General features: G+C 37.4%; 2 protein-coding genes across 3 annotated transcripts in view; both read right to left on the bottom strand.

Moving 5' to 3' along the window:
• The window catches only part of LOC130231531 (serine/threonine-protein kinase 24-like), a 118,089-nt gene that overhangs the window by 62,351 nt on the left and 37,787 nt on the right, over positions 1-17,951 (bottom strand). The window lies entirely within an intron of this gene.
• On the bottom strand, positions 5,800-17,453 carry LOC130231532 (uncharacterized). The gene is made up of 3 exons (XM_056460874.1): positions 17,363-17,453; positions 16,031-16,095; positions 5,800-9,804 (listed from the first exon to the last, which is right to left on the bottom strand). Exons 2-3 carry the CDS (start codon positions 16,087-16,089, stop codon positions 8,130-8,132), a joined length of 1,734 nt encoding a protein of 577 aa, XP_056316849.1. The 5' UTR covers positions 16,090-16,095; positions 17,363-17,453; the 3' UTR covers positions 5,800-8,129.

Genomic DNA, 17,951 nt, shown 5'->3' with positions numbered 1-17,951 from the left:
GCGCTGTAGATGTGTGCTGGTCAGGATGCTCTCAATAGTGCCTCTGTAGAAGGTGTACATGATTGGGGCTGGTGCTCTTGCTCTTTTGAGTGGCAGCCTGTTTGAACATATCCCAGTCTGTGGTATTGAAGCAGTCTTGTAAAGCCTCTGAAGAACCTTCTGGCCACACTTGTATCTCCTTGCAAACCGGTTTGGTGACTTTAACTATCGGTCTGTAAGCAGGCATTAGCATGACAGTTAAGTGGTCCACCAAGGTGGGGGAGGGGGAAGGCTTTGTAAACTCCTCTCTGTGTGATGTAAACAAAGTCCATTGTGTTATTGCCCCGTGTTGGAAAGTCTGTTGTTGTATTTTTGGAAACACACTCTTTAGGTCTGCATGGTTAAAGTCCCCTGCCAGGATGAGAAAAGCATCGGGGTGGGCTGTCTGCTGCTCACTAATGTGCAGTTTCCGTAAACACAAAAGCACAACAGTCCTTTACAGTCCTATGTGATGAACGAAGTAGACGGATGTAGTCCAGTTTGTTGTCTAGCGAGCTAGAATGATGGAGGGGATAGCGGGTTTGTGGGGGTTAGCCGCTAGCCTTGTTCGGATACCCCCGTGCTTACCCCTCTTCTGCTTCCTCTCGCGCCGCTTGAAGCGCCTCCATTGTGGGCGAGGTGGTGAGGTGGGGGTCGGAGGATGGGTAGGCATCCGGAGCAAGCCGAAATCTTGCAGTTCATCAGTGTCCGCGGAGTTTAACTTGTGAAGTTTGTTTCTACCGATGTCGAGCAGAAATGTTCGACTATATGCGCACTTAAGGACAGATAAACGTGACGTCGACGCACAATAACACGGCGACGTACAAGACGAGGAACACAAAAACACATTAATAACATATTAATAAATAATACCAAGTTTTAACACATCTGCTACATTCCAGTGGAGCCTCCGTTGCGCTCTACCACAGCTGGCAAAACTTTCTGAAGGTGGTTTAAGCACCAAATAAGTGTTTTAACTTATGTTAGTCTCCTTATTTCTTTCCGTTTTATTTTAAATATTATAAATGTTTAAAGTTTTAGGTAAAGACGTCAAAATATGCCCACACATGCAAGCTAAACTAGATCATATCTGAGTCATCATGCTTTATTACCCAACCAAAATCAGCGAGGAAAAAATAAATGTTTTAAATTAAATTATATTTAAATGTTAAATTAAATAAAAAAATGAATTTAAAATTTAAATGCCATTTAAAAATAGTTGCTAAAATTAATGTGTTACTTACTTACATTTTTAGGCATTAGCCAAACAGAAAGCCTGTCTACGGTAAATCCACACGCACTAAATAGCCTACCTTTTTCTTTTATAACACTGTAAACATAACTTCGCAGGTCGATCATCTTCAAACGCAAAAGGCATTTTTAAGTGTCCTAACTTGACTGCTGCTGTAGAATGGGATGTTTTTTTACATAACTTTAAACGTGTGCTTTAGCTATGTCAAAATGAAAGCAAATTTTTAAGGGTTCTGCGTTTTGTCAATTGTATAGCTTTAATAATAATAATAATAATAATAATAATGGATATAACAAATTATAATATTATAGTATAGACATTTTTACTAGGCTACTTTAATATTAATCCCTAACTGAAAAACGAATGTGAAAATGACTGGCAGCTGTGCTAAAATTAATATAATGGCAAATTTCTTCTGCGTTTTTTCCCTTTATAGCTCAATAGTTTTATTCAAAGAATATAGTTCTCTCTTCAACTTTCAGGTTTGAGGTGGGGGAAGAAGTGGCAGAGGCAATTCAAATGTACCATCTCTAAATTAAAAAAGGCCACTTACGCGGCATCTGTGTGTAAAGATTATTACCTTATTTTTATTTTATTCTTATTATTTATTTATTCATTCATTCATTTTCTTTTTGGCTTAGTCCCTTTATTAGTCTGTAATTGCCACAGCTGAATGAACCGTCAACTTATCAAGCATATGTTTTACGCAGAGGATGCCAGGAGGGCCAGCTGGGGCTTCGGGACGGAGTGAAACGAGAGGCGGACTTTGCCCTGAGTCTGGGAAAGATGGCTTGCCGTCATTACACTAGTTTTCCGATGGCACACGAGTTACATGCGCCAAACACATGAACAAATAAATTAATAAATAAGGGAAAGAAAACATCTAGCCTTATAGGCTGAGTTCTTTTTGATTATAATCGCCGTTAAGTTTCCGTTTTAAATGTAAGGCTGTTGCATAAAATAATAAAATTGCTTAAAATAATAAAATTTTAATTTATAAGTGACTTTGCTGCGTCCCCTTTGATGTTTCAATAATGCATAATAATCTATACACCATATTAAAGACACTTAAATAGTTTATATTAAAAAGGGGCGTGGCTTAAAGCGGAAATGGGCGTGGAGGTCATCAATCAAATTTCTTGACACATGCCGCCCCATATTCCTCTCTCTCACTGGCTTGCATGGTTTGGGATCTGTAGAGCTGCACATCGTTGGATTTGCTCTTCAGTGTTTGGACTCTCAGTAGTGATTATTAAACCACACTGAACTGAGCTCAACTGAACTGAACTTAAACACTACAAACTGAACTACACTGTTCCTATTTACTGTGACCTTTTATGTGAAGCTGCTTTGACAAAATCTACATTGTATAAGCGCTATACAAATAAAGGGGAATTGAATTGAATATTTAAGGGAACAGTGCAGAAGTGTCTGTGGGATTCTGTAGCCAGGATGTTGTACAATCTTGATTGGCTTATTTTGTTTAGTTATGTGAACTGGAATGGAAAATCTTTGCCTGACAAATAAATGTCAAATTCTTGTTTATCTCTAATATCTCCTGAAATCATTTAAATCTAGTAGATTGTTTAGGCTGATGTTTCCGCAGCCTACGACCAGGATTTGTCATACATTCAGGATCAATGGATGGAGCATGGGCACAGCATTAGAGACCTGCTGATTTCTGACAATCACTGACTTACTATGATATAATCTAGGGGCTAAATCAAACTTCCTTTAAGTATGTGCAAGCATGGGGCGACCTATTATTACTTAAAGGAAATTAGCTTATCGGCTAAGAATCGGAACTGGCGAGGTTGTGTCCGTGAACAGATGAAACTGGCCAGCATACTGACGATGAACCATTAATTGAAAATAAGGATTTATTAAGTTAATCGAGCTAAACTAGACCTAATCACAACCTATAAGGTAATCAGCTTGAGTTAAATGAATCTAAATCTAAAATTATTATAAATTGGAGTCAGATTAAAATTCGGAGTTGGAAACAAATTAAAATAAATTTTAAGGAATAAAATATTTCTTTTCACATGTGCTAAAAGGCTTACATGCATTTAACCTTCACCCATGCTGTTAGTTCTGTCATAGGAAAAATAGATGGACCCTTACAATTGTATTGTGATTTATGTTGCGGATGTTCAACTTTCTTTATTGGCTTGACAAATGTTACAAATGTATTGTCAAAGCAGTTCTAAAGTTTACATAAAAAGTAACATACATACATAATAATAATAAAAAAACTATACACACAATAGAGTGTAGTAGTAAAATAAAAGATGATTTTTATGTATATTAATTCAATTAAATATCAACAATACATCATATTATTCAATATATCATAATATTATTCAATATACCACATTAATATTCAATATATCATATTATTATTCAATATACCATTTTATTATTCAATATATCATATTACTCATACAAAAATAATACTAAATCAGAATAAATTGCACATTTAACAGTCAACATTTTAGGATAAAACAGTAATAAAAAAAACAATAATAATCAATATATTTACAATGATTCATTTATAATCATCTAGATTGTGTGAGGAAGTTGGTGAGGAAGTGTTCCTCCGTCTCCACCTCTGCCTGGGCACAGTGTGGGCAGATGCGGCTCTCTCTGGGTTGCCAGTTTTGTCTGTATCGGCTTGTCTCTACCATCAGACTGAGAGCACTCAGCTTGTCTTTGGTCATTGTTGTTCTTAATTTACTGTCCTTCACTGCACTCAGATATGTTGCTGTGGTATAATCTCTATTTAGGTCTAAATAACATTGAAGTTTACTTTGTTTTCCTGCTGCTTCATTCCAGTAAATCAGATACTCTTTTGTTCATGCATTAATCTTCTGACTGCTGGCACAGGACAAGATTGCTGATGGAGGATTCTCCAAGATTCAGGATAGGGATTAGCCGGATGTGGGTAAGAGGCACTGTGTGCTGATGCTGGAATAGTCTGTGTTTTAGATTGAGGATGGTGAAGTTCCCTTATGCTCTTTGAGGGACTGTCTGGGGTATGACCAAGAGCAACATCTTTAGGATTTTTAGCAAACACATGCACATTGTCTCTATGTAGATAGACGTGGTCTTGAAGATGGTGAATGCCCAGTGTAGGGTGATGTTTGGTATTTCAGCACATCTACGTGAGATCTCTGTGTTCACACTCTGTATAGTCCGCGGGTGGAAATCAGTTCTGGGTAGAAGGTTGGAGATGATTATTTTTGAAGATAAGAAAGTCTCTGTTGCTTTAATTCACCTTTGTGTAATGGACTGTCAAACTCTTTCTTATTGTGTCTTCAGGTTATTTGTCCCCACGTGTATGATGGTGTCGCTGACAATGGGCACTAGTTGTGTTTGGGCACCAGCGTTTCAATGTTGTGTGTCTGGGGAATAGCCATTTCTCATTGATGTACTTGCTATTTGGGTCCATTAAGATGGACTCCTGCCTTTCTGGATGTGTTCTCCTGATCACAGGGGGTGTTTGGGCTCATGTGTGTCTGCTCTATGTGTGTTTGTCTCAGGTTGTGTCTGGGTGGTGCTCGATGTAGGCCGAGTGAGGGTTTTTTGTGTGTTCTCTAAGGCTTTGTATTTCTTTCACTCTGATGATCAATTATTCTTTTACAGTCATCAGCTCAGTGTTTAAGGTGTTTTGTCCTGTTGTAACTTTTTTCATTTCTCCTCTCAGTTCTTCAAAACTTTCCCTGTATTCTCGTGTGAGTTGCTGCAGTTTGTTTTCAAGTTGTTGAAGGAGTTTGTTAGATGTTGTCTGTGAGAGCACCAGTTCTCGGAGCTCCACCAGCTCTACCTCTTGTAGAGACAGGCTGTTGCATATCAGTTCTTGTAATAGAGACAGATAGCTCTGTCCCAAGCATTGCCATTTTCTGTGTACAGCAGTAATTTAGTCATGGTGGATGTGTCTCCTTATTGGCAAAAGTCGGCCATTAGGGTCTTGGGGTGTGTCTTGAGCAGTTGGTGTTTGTATGTCTTCCTGTCCTTTGCACTCTTCACTCTGTGTGGGTATGCGATGGTTTGTCTGTGAGGGAAGGGCACAAAGGATGCTGCTCCTGACATTTTTAACTTCTCTCACTCACTGATACCTTTATTAATTTGTCTTTAATTTGAGGTTTTGTCTTCCCTGTTTGTTGATTGAAGCTTGTTCTGAGATAATTTATCTTACTGGATGCTTCCAGTGCTTCTCTCTCTTCCTCTCTCCTTTCGCTCTCATTAACATGTTTAAATACCTGTGCTATATGACAATTTAAAAGCTGTTTTAGGCCTCGTGTGTGAGATTTAAGGTTTGGGACTCTGCTGAAGTCTGTTCTGAAATGAAAGCATTAGACTTGACGTCATTCGCCATGTTTTTTAAAGACGGGTGAAAATCCGATCTACCTGCTTACATTGCAGATACGAGGGCACAAATTCATATCGGATAAGTTTCCACATATCAACAAGGCCTGAATCTGATTTGAGTAAATCGGAATCCATGTGATTTGTTCCTGCTTACACGTACACGGGCCATATCCCATCTGTGCCACATGGGAGGAAAAAAATCGGAATTGAGTCACTTGAAACATGCAGTGTAAATGCAGCCTTAAAGAGTTTTAACAATATCTGGTCTCTTAGGCTGCATTACACTGCACAGTTCAAGTGACTCGATTTTGATTGTCTCCCATGTGGCACAGATTGAATATGGTCCATGTACGTGTAAGCAGGAACAAATCACATGGATTCCGATTTACTCAAATCAGATTCAGGCCTTGTTCATATGTGGAAACTTATCCGATATGAATCGGATTTGTGTTCTCGTGTCTGCAGTGTAAGCAGGTAGATCGGATTTTCACCTGTAAATGAGAGTTGCGCGTCATTAAAAACCATAGCGAATGATGTCAACTCTAATGCTTTCATTTCAGAACAGACTTCAGCAGAGTCCAAACCTTAAATCTCATACACGAGGACTAAAAAAGCTTTTATATTGTCATATAGCACAGGTACATAAGCATGTTTAATGAGAAAGAGATTAACATCTACCAAGTAACCAATATAAACTAATATAAAACTGTGGCATATGTAATGAGCATAAATCACGTCATGGACATTACATTAAAATGCCTACTGGTTTAAAAAGGCCTAGATTAAAAGAAGATGACCAAGTGAGAAGTTTTCTGACATAAACTAAAGTAAAACAACCTGTCAAAAAGAATAAAAAATAAATAAACCCTGTGAACAGATTACAGTTTTTCTCAGTGGCTTTGGTGCATTTGGTGCATAATGAACTACACATGTGAATGTTGAATAGTCATTCCATATAAAACTAACAGTCCTCATTTCATTACTTGAGACATTCCATGCAAAAATGTAAGTCAAAATCTGTCAAGCTAATTTTATTAAAAAAAATTTAATCTTTTTTTTCTGAAAATGTCTTCTAAATTGAACAGTTTGATGAATGATTTACAGACCTGTGTGTGTTGTAGGTTTAGTTCTAATATGTCCTGCATTATTGTTGTGCACAGCTCTACTCAAAGGAAGTGTATGTTTGTTGTAAATAAGGGTGTGTTTATTCTTCTGCACAGTGCTGTGAATAAATCAGAATTGTAAAGAGCAAATGCAGTAAACATGTGAAACATACATATTCAGTGTCTTGTACTCAGATCCCTCACTAAGTGCAGTGATGTCTAACTTTACTGTAGTTTAACTGGCTGTACAAATAGTATATAGTGCTGTCTTGAGCATTTTCAGAAAGTGTCTCCAAAATCTGACTTTTTTCATTGGAAAACATTTACAGAGTAAACTGACGTGATGAAAACATGACAAAGCCATCTGACTATCTTGTTCATAAACAATGGTGGCAGGACTTTTCATCTTGACGACACTGATCCTTGACATCAATACCTGTTTTTTAGGAATGAGCTCTCCATTTTGAGCAAGTGACACACTTTTGCAGGTTATCAGATAGGTTTTGCAGTTTGTACTTAACTGTTTTGAGAAATGCATTAACTGTTGGGCAAATATAAAGGGTGCTGTGAGAAATGCACCAGAGCCACTGAGAAAAACTGTAAATACAGAAAGGGAGAAAAGATCACTCTTTTTTATTATCAGCTGTTAGTCAGCACCCGCTCTTTTTTTTTTCCTGGTCATTGCATCTTTGCCATATGCTGTATAAAAGCTGACAATCGGATACGAGTCACTTTTAAAAGATGACGTAAGCATCAAAAAAGAATACAGTCACAAAATCGGAATAGACCATCAAGATCTGCAGTGTAAGTGCAGCCATAGTGCTCAGCATCAGGACAAAATGTGACTGAACGATCAAGAGTTAAGTTCTATACACAATATGTTAATCTTGAATGTAAGGCTGAATAGCTATTTAGTTTTTTTCCTCTGAAAACATATGGTATCACAAGTGAAAAGGGGTTTTATTGTTGATGTGGATTGGTGGATTTATCTGTTTCTCCGGTGAGTTTACAGAATGTACACTGTTGCTAGCATGAAACATTTTTCAAATGATTGTTTTTTTACAAGATACTGTTTGCTGGTAATATATTATAATCTTGATATGTTTGTATCTTGATGTGTATTTTTTTCCAAGATATAAAACCAACTGAATTTGACTCGCATGAATATGAGATGCTATTGCAATAGTCTGAGTTTAAGTGATTGAGAAAATGTAACCTGTTCAATTTGTAAACTGTTGAACATTTATGAATTTTCTTACAACAAAGCAACTTCAAATTTAGTAAGTTCATTATGAAACCATTCAAATTATTTGGTTAGTTATTTATTTAACCGGATTTATCAGTGTATGTTCTGCTTAATCATCTTTTTTCCATAGTTGCTGCATTTATTCATGTTTTGGTTTTACATGACTTACGAACTGGTTCCATTTTTCCCTGCTGAAATCCATCACATAAAGTAAAGCCCCTTTGTTTTTCTTCTCTTCTCCAGCATTCCTCAGATCCTCCAGGTTCTTCATCCATTCATGTTCTCCTTCTTCCTTCAGTCTGGGAATCAGGAAATCCAGATAGTGAAGAGTAAAAGCGCTGTCTGCTTTTAGTGCAATCTGAGACAGTATTATGATGATGATATAAGCTTCATTCAGTAAGTTGAACTTCTCATTTTTTATCTTCTCCAGATCGCTGATTAGTTTTTCTTCTATTTTCATTTTGTTTTCAGATTCTTTCTTGTTACTTTCATGTTTTTTTTTAGTATTTGTATATATTTTCTTGTCAAAGCTGATTTTAGGCTTTTCATTACAACAGTCATACTGCTGTTTCAGTTCATTAAATGTCATAGTGACTTTCCTCTTTTTCATGACATATTTTTTGTTTTCTTTGACATGTTTGCTGTAGTGACACTTCGATGAACACACAGTGCAGTACTTGTTTTTTATTGCATCACACTTTGAAAGCTCTTTTGGAGAGACCCACCAGCAGTCTTTCTCATCATGACAGTTTTCTTCACAGACCAAACAACAGGTTGCCTTGTCATTCGACAATCGTTTTTCAATGGTGACTTTTTCTTTAGAAACTCTCTCTACTTCAATCTGAAAGTTTTCACAGTTCTTGATCTTATCTCTGTTCTGTTTGAGAGCTTCCTGAATCTGAGTCAGTTCTTTATTTTTTGACTCCTTCTCAATGATTCTTTCTGTCAGGTTACAGACACAGGCCTCAAGTCGTCTTCTTTCCTTCAGAACATCTAATGTCATCTGAACACTTTTTCTGTTCTTTTCTTCCAGGAGTGTGAAGAACTCACTTATGCTTCTCTCCCCCATTTCCCAGGCTGATCTGAACTTTTGCTCATACTTCTCAGTTCTTTTCACTTTCTGTCGGTTGTTAAATAAAAAGTGAAAAGGTTCATTATCTTCACCTCTTCTGCACGGTATTTCTGCTTTTTTAATGGCATTGAGAGCATTATCTGGTGGTCCTCCATCTGAATGAGTGAGCAGAAACACAATGTTGTCCTTAATATCTCTACCAAACAGAGACAGAACTGCGTGAAAGATGTAATGCTCTTTTCCAGAGAGTCGATTCTGAGACGCCTTCATCACAAAACACACTGCATCAATATCATGAACCCCATCCTCATCTGCAAATAATCTGCTCAGATATTCAGCAACCTCTCTGTCTTTTTCATATCCTTCAGTGTGTGCATAACCTGGAGTGTCGATGATGGTCAGAGATGTTGGGTTTTCTTCAACAAACACCTTATAAACTGTGATCTCAGAGGTCTGGGATTGGGTTTGATCTTGTTGTTCTTCTTCTTCTGTGATTTGATAAAACTCTTGATCCTCAAACTTCACCCCCAGTAAGTGGTTGATCAGGGTGTTGATGAGTGTTGTTTTCCCAGTACCAGTTTCACCCACCATCAGTATGACTTTGTTCTGTGTGTTTTTGAAATTATCTCCATATGTCCATTGTCTGACCTTTTTATTGTTCCCATCAATATATGTTCTTGCTGTGTTCAGTTGATAAAGTGCTGGAGGACCTGGATTCATTAGTATGGCATCATGGGATAATCTGAAAAAGAGGTTTGGTTCAGCATTAGCATAATATGAATTCAAACAGCTTATATACGGAGTGCCTGTAAGGAGGCCAAATGATTAGATTTTTTGTAATGATGTAGTGGTCAATTTTTTACTAATATTTTAAGTAAATTTAATATTAATAATTTAGTTATTATTTTTGCACACCATATATAGAAAGAGATACTGTTGGACTGTTCATTTTTTTAAGGAAATAAATAAAATAATATATACACACACACAAACACACACACACACACATATATATATATATATATATATATATATATATATACTAAAAAAAAATACAAAAAAAAAATTTGCTCATTTAATCTACTTAAAATAAGCAGAAACAACACAATTATTAAGATTTCAGTGGGACAACTTAATTTTTTTATGTTCAATCAACATAAATTTGTTAAAAGTGAATGAATGGTGTGGAACCCTTAGTTTTTCCAGTGTAAGTAACTATGTGTTTGGTCTTTCCAGTGCACAATGTTGATTTACTTCAAATTTAACTCATATCTGACTCTAATTTGAATATGATGTGGTTTTGAATATTAGTATATTTATCTTTAGTTTTATCTGACTTCAATCATAAAACATTAAGAAGATTATATCAATATATCATTTAGATAAATGTTTAAACCTTTTGTCTTCACTCGTAACTATTACATTTGTTCATTCGGGTGCTCGTGTCGCTTAGAGGAATCGCTCCGGCCAATGGCGTCTCTCATGGTCACGCTCTTGTCAGTCTTGATTATTAAACAGGTAACTGACTAATACTTTTAGATGGCCGCTCCTATGCTTGCTCATTCTAAAGTATTTTTGATTAGTCCTCCTTAGATGTACACCCTTGAGTAAAGACAATATTATTTCTAATCAGAGGTCAAGGCCATTATTATAAATGTAACTGACCACTGTACTTTATAATAATTTTGGTTTAGCCAAGCCCTTGGCTTTCCATATACACTTAATTTAGAATAACATTACTTTCAAACAAGGGTCGAGTCCCCTATCTAGGTTAGTCATGCAACTCCTTTCCCCCTTTCCACCTAAGCACACTTGAATCAATATCAAGAGTCAGTCGGATCCCTAAAATACAGTTAATGTGCCCGATGCTCCATCTCAACTGGACTTTAGTCTGACTAGTGACCTAAGACAGCAAGTGCGGAAACAGGGATACAACATAATCTACTAGAATGAAAATTTACAGAGTAAGCTAAGTGAAGTTTCATAAACTAATTTCGAGAGGAGCACGTGATATGATTGAGCACGTCTGGCCACTTATCTGTAATCAGTAATAATCCAATCAGAGTGATCCTAGTTTACTATAAATGGATCATTTTCTTCCTACTGCTCTATCTTCGTTTGGAAGAATCCCCCCTTCCACCCCATCTCCTCCTTTTCCTGCCTTTTCTAAAGGGGGAGCTCTCGAGACCTACCTGATCTCGGATCTCCTGATATGCTTATCAACCGGGCAGAAGCCCTGGGCTCAAATATCTCAGAGCTCAGGGTTCTCTCCCAGGACATCATTCCAAACCTGCTTTAAGTGCTAAGCATATCTAAGTGTCAACTCTTGAAATATGTTTAAACATAACAATTTAATAGTCAGGTAAATATGTATTATGCCAATTGATCAGTTAATTCATAAACAATCAATACAAGACATCAAATTAAAAATTTACACAAGATAAATCTAAAATCAAAAGATGCATACCTGACTTCAAAATATTCATAGTATAGAGCACGAGACCTCCACACTACGAGCTGATCTGGTTACAGAAATGCCCCGAACATCTAACTGTCCCTTAAGTCAGTGGTTCTCAAACTTTTAAGCCAGCGACCCCCAATGTAAGATCGTCAAAAACTCACGACCCCCACTACCAAAGCATTTACAAACATTTAAAATAACTTATTTTAAGCTGTTCACAATATTTTAACTATATTTACTCTACATTACAGGGCTCATAATTAACATTTTTGCTTGGTAGTACTGGTGCTCCAAACTTTAAAAATTTAGGCCCACCAGCCAAAATTTAGCGGCTCCCAGCAATTATTGCACTGTTACTACAAGTTTTATAAACAGATTTATTGCATTTGAAACCAACACTAATCAAAACCAACAAGCAAAAAATATATATGCAAGCGTGAGGAAAATATGTCTCAATGAAATCCCGTTATCACAAGAAAATACATTTTTATAACATAATTGAGGGACCAAAAGAAATCACGGACGGACCGCTCACCGGCCCTGCATGTACTGCTTGACATGAATTTGATTATGAATCTGTTAATGATAACTGTGTTCTCACGGGTAGTGATATTGCACAGATGCATTTGACATATACCTTATTATTTGCATAGGTCATTTTAATAGCAATACCGCTCTTTTTATGAGCTGCAATATTAGTTTAATCTTAGTCAGTGCAAGCCCTTTTGCGATGATGTACGTGGTAAATTTTACATATAGCTGCCACTTGCACGGCTGACAGCATCTGGAGATTAAATAAAGGAATAAACAGAACCTCCCGTGCTTACAATGTGTAGTTGTGGCAAACAGTTACCTGAAAATTCCATCCCACAGACTTTACAGTGAATGCTTTAGTTATTTTCATAGCGGACTTGTCAGTGTCATCTGTCAGTGTTGTTTTCATTCTCATCTTCAGCGCTTTACATTTTCGCGGTTATACAGTAGCTCCTGTCATCTGAAGGCAGAAGGTGTTGACTGAGTGATTGACAGCTGATATTAACCAATCCATTTGCGTTCGGTTCTTGTGCTCAGTTCCCCAGTTTGAGAACCACTGCCTTAGGTAGTCAAACCAAGAATCTCCTCTAGCTCCATAGGGTGTGGATGTTTGCTATGCCCATGTGGATGCATAAAAATTTCAGTGATATCTCAAATCTTACATGCCTAATGTTGGAGCACATCTGATCATTTCTGCAAGCTGTTTCCGGAAGGGGGGGTTAGTAGCTGAAAGCCGATTCACCCTGCTTTGACTGAACTCTTGGAATTTCTAGTTTATATGATCCTAAAGATCTGAGTGATCTGTCATGCTGTGTTCACACCAGACGCGGAACGCACGGATAAATCACGCTTTTCCCACGTAAATAGACATGGGAACATTTAAGTTTACTCGCTTCATTCGCGCGTCAAATTCACTTCATTCGCACGTCAAATCCACTTCATTTGCGTGTCAAATTTACTTCAGAATAGACGCGGGTTCGCGTGTTGGGCAGGGCTTCTGTCTGCCTGGTGACTCTAGCTTCATTGATAAATGACTAACATGGATTTTATTAAGAAAATGACGAAGGCTGAAAAACAGCTTTGATTCATTTTAAGTCCGTGTCTGAGTCCACTAGATCCTTTCAGAGGTGCACCCAGCACCAAAACTCCTCCAGAATTTTAACCTGATGGAGGCTTTCAACGGTGCTTCTGACTGAGCAGAGTTTGATGAACTGTTGATGGTGTGTGCAGGAGGATTTCCCCCGGGACACCAACAAGAGGCGATACGTCATAATCCCCACAAGAGCAAGCTCCTGATAGATTAACACGGCGCGAATGTCCGCTGAAGTTCAGATTTTCGACCTCGAGCGAAATCGCGTCAAACGCTCTATTCACGCTGCGCCATTCACGCGTATTGTGTCAATCGCGCATACTGTGTCATTCGCACCACGACCATTCATGCCGCAGGATGTCTATTTGCACGTTTGCATTGACTTAACATGTAAATTACTTGCACTTGACGTTTCTTCCGCGTCTGGTGTGAACACAGCATAAGGTTTGTAGTCAAGCATATCTGTGATGTATTGAGCTCCTTGGCCATTTAGTGATTTATAGAGCAGTAATAATACTTTAAAATCTATTCTGAATGTAACTGGGAGACAGTGCAAAAAATAAAAAACTTTAAACCTGGTTGGCGTAGCGTTTAAAAGCCAAGCCCAAACTGCTATGGCGATCTCTCTCTCTCTCTCTCTTTCTCTATCTCTTCCCATCTCTCGCTCTTACTCTTTCTGTGGGTCTCTGTGAGGACAGTCTCTCTTGCGAGGGCTAGTCTGGGAGAATGTGTTTTGCATGTGTTTTAAGCTCTTGTCTAAAGTTTTGATATCTGAAAGTGCAATGTGTTTGTTTGTGAACTTGTTCAGTTAACTGATGTATTTGAGTGATACCTCAGAGAGATTGTAGGAGTGAGTAAGTCGCGCGATATACATATACAACACCGAGATTTATTTTTGTATTAGTTCATTAGGTTCAGGACAATGTGCTGCTTTGTGTATGTTTTGTTTTTAGTTAGAGTAGTTTAGTTAAGACGTTTGGTATGTTGAAGATGTTTCTTTTCAAATACCCTTAGTTTAATATTAACATCAAAAAGGATGTAACAGCAATAAATGTCATGTTATATTGTATTCAAACTCACTATGGTATAATTTAACATGGCATGAAGCACGTAATCAGTGCCTGAGGTGATCATGGTCATAAAAGTTAAAAGCCACAAAATATACATTTGAGGTGATGGTTAGAACAAAACTCCTTTTAACATGAAAATATAAATTTTATTATCTGTCTTTGGTAGTAGTAATGGTGTAGACTCGTTAGTCAGGCACGCTTGCTCCTGTTGTCAATCTAACATACTGCACCTTTAAATAAGTCAACAAAATAATCAATTTGACCTGCATGCAAAAACAACACTTTACTTGAAGGGGTATTCATAAGACTGTAATAAAACCTTTATAATCATGTCATGACAGGTCATGAATGTGAATGAGATTTAAAGGGCACCTATGCTAAAAATCTACTTTTCAAGCTGTTTAGACAGACATATGTGCATGTATGGTGTATAGAGCGTCATATTGGGCTGATATAAACACACCCAGTGCTTTTTTATTTTATTTAACAACATAAAAAATGGTGGACCAATTGGAGCGGTTTTCAGATCGACCGCAACTTTACGTAGGAGTGCGGTTGCCCCGCCCACCAACATTGATTGACAGGTGCGTCATCATATACTCAGTTTGTTGATTCACGTCCGCCATTTTCAGCGTGAGTCAAAGCGATAACACTAAAGGAACATGCTAGCTCTATTTTTAGTAAGTCTACCTTATACTTCAGCCATTTGCATTTCTCGCGATCACAGAAGCTCCCTGTAATCTTAACTAGGCGCTGCTACACCTGACGCTGTGCCATGCGTTTTAGAATTCTAAATATAGGCTTCTATCAGGGTACACACAACAGCGCTTCAAGTCAGCGGCTGGGCGCTGCGAACAGCCGCCGACTTGAAGCGCCGTTGTGTGTACCCTGATAGAAATCTATGTTTAGAATTCAAAAATGCGTGGCGCGACGATTCGGGACACTTCATGTTTCTGCCGTGCCACAGAGAGTGTCTGGTGTGCCGTGTCGCGGCTTCGAACGGCGCATCCCGTGCCTCAGTCAAAGTTAATTCAGTGTGTGTGGTTATTAGTTTCTGTGTACAAGCTCGGCACTTGAAACTAGCACACAGTTGGCTGTAAAACTGTACAAAGACACAAATGATTTTGTACTCTCTGCTTGGTCTGTGTCTGAGTCGTACATGTACGACTGAATGCTGATCCTTTCACTCCTTCTCGCAGTCTGCCTGTCTGACTCTGTTGCAAACACAGAGCGGGTGAGCACATGGCTCCGCCCCCTTGTTACGTTGGGCGGGAAGCCGAAACTAATTTACATGTGAAGCAACACACCCATAAATCAGCGAGCTGTGGACACGCCCCCAACATGACACTTTTTAACACATTATAATAAACAAATCTGAATTGTGTTTTGAACTGAACCTAAACTGACACACTCAGAAGAGCCATAATATTAATATTAAATCATTAAAAAGAGGTCAACTATGTGCCCTTTAATGTATACTTATGACAGCTGTTATTTGCTGAGTTGTGTCATTTTTAAATGCAAATATGATATTGTTTGTTATGACAACTTATAACAAATACAAGGGTTGAACAATGAAACTGAAACACTGGAGGGTTGAAGGTTTCAGGGCTAAATGTGACCCGCCTTTTGGCCAATCTTCATAACTGCACATTACACCAATATGAGCAAAGTGTGAAGGTTTAACTAGCAGAATAATAAAATATTCAAAAAAGATCAGAACCTTTCATCACTAGTAGCTTGTTAAGATCATCTTCTGTCAGTTTCGGCCCATGAAGCAATTTTTTTTAAATTCATAAGAAACATTTCTTACCCCATTTCAGGAGATTCATCCTTGCTTTTGTACTGTACTGGAGAATTAGCTGAGGCCATTTTTTGCTGAAATTAAGGAAAACACTTATTTAAGCACTTATTTATAGGGGTCATGGCATGATGAACAAAATCATTCTTGGATCATTTCACAAAAGTTGTTTGTTTTACACAGCGGAATATGCCTCTATATAATTGCCAGTTGAACATGACATTTTATGTATTTTATTCATACGCCCAGTCCACTAATGTTCAGTTGTCTACACTAGAAAATAATAATTCATTGCATAAAAACTAACTGCTTTCACTCTGGGTACAGTTTTGGGTCAATTTCTGACATTCTATGCTCTTGCATCTGCTGACAATTAAAAGAATGTTCCCTGTATAAACAAACTATCTAAAAATAATTTAAATGTACAGTCTGTGATATAAAAATGCTTACCTAATTTAGATAAATTAAATATATCTGTAATGTAATGTAACATTTGCAGCTAAGGAGTAAAGTAGAGGCCCTTTGTAGTAAATGTTGCTCAAGCATTCACACTAAGTGACTCTGGATGAAAATGGTAGATCGATTACTCCAGCAACGCGGGTTTTATCAACAACGGAAAAGTGTCTAATGTTAAAGACTCGAAACTGCCAATGACCCCAGCATGCATCAGTGATGCGTCCCATGCGGTGTATCTTTCACCTAATGATATTAAGATTTTATTTAAATGGCAAAACAATGCAGCTTAATTGTTTTAAGAGTAAAAATAGTGATTCCATTTGCAGTCCACAATTTCATTTGTGGAAAAAAGACATGGCTTATTTCAGAGGTATATACACATCTCCCTCATTCAGCTTAAATCGTAAGTGATTCCTTACACAAACTTTTGTAAAAGAAAAAAGTTGTTGTCATTTCTCGCTGTACTGTGGTTGTGTGACTGACAAGAGCACTGTCAGCACTGAACTCTAGTTGTGTTGGGCATTAGTTACATTAGTAAGACATTTAATAAAGGTCCCTTCTCAATAAACGTTATTAATTGTGTTCACTAAATGGTTATAGCATTTGTTTTAGCTATGCTCCAGCATGACAAATTCTATAAAAACAAAAATTGTTTTGCAAGATGATTACCCAACACTACAGTATTAGTACTAACAGTATCCTTAAAATCAGATATACTTAAAATTAAAATTATCATTAAACTTCAAGTGTTAATCTGTTGTTAAACAGTAATAGTTTAAATTATTAAATAAGAATTGAATAGCTTTTTGAAATTACATTTTCTTTCTGATTGCCAGCATTTAAAAATAAGAACAAAAAAGTAATTCAAAAAACAAAATTTTTTCTTACCTGATCAATGTAAGGAGCAATTTATTCTTGAGATCAGGTCTTTGGAAATGGTGAAGATGGTATTGTTAAACGTCACTGAACAGAACCTAATGTGAAATGCAGCTGAAAATAGGTTACGCTTTGCTAATATAAGGCAAATTAGGGTGTGGCACTGTTTAATGTCCTGAAATTTTGGCATGAGAATTAAGAAACATTGAACAAGTTCTGACAAAGTGTCTGCCTCAAGGTTAAATCATTAACTGCTGTTCTTGTTTTTATGTATTTATACACTTTTAATTTCTATTTTCCTTCAGTGATTATAAAAAGAACATGGCACAATGTGGTTTCCATATACAAACAACAGAGCTGTACTTTATGAACTACATATCCCATCATGAACCTCACACACTCCTGTTTCTGGATCTCCAATGATTACACACACAGCTGTTAGCTGATCAAAGACTGATTACATCAGGGGTGTCCAAACTCGGTCCTGGAGGGCCGGTGCCCTGCAGATTTTAGCTCCAACTTGCCTCAACACACCTGCAAGGATATTTTTAGAAAGCCCAGTAAAGCTGCGGTCACACTGGGCTTTTCCTCCCATAGACTT

Source organism: Danio aesculapii, chromosome 7, assembly GCF_903798145.1.
Source record: "Danio aesculapii chromosome 7, fDanAes4.1, whole genome shotgun sequence".
NCBI lineage: Eukaryota > Metazoa > Chordata > Actinopteri > Cypriniformes > Danionidae > Danio > Danio aesculapii.
The sequence above is the reverse complement of the archived record's forward strand: the minus strand, read 5'-3'. Positions and strand labels throughout refer to the sequence as shown.

Excerpts from the sequence above, each read along its gene's own strand:
- LOC130231532 (XM_056460874.1), bottom strand. The coding sequence starts at position 16,089 with ATGGCCTCAGCTAATTCTCCAGTACAGTACAAAAGCAAGGATGAATCT. Across the intron at positions 9,805-16,030 it reads GATGAATCTCCTGAAATGGG|ATTATCCCATGATGCCATAC; the intron begins GTAAGAAATGTT and ends CCTCTTTTTCAG.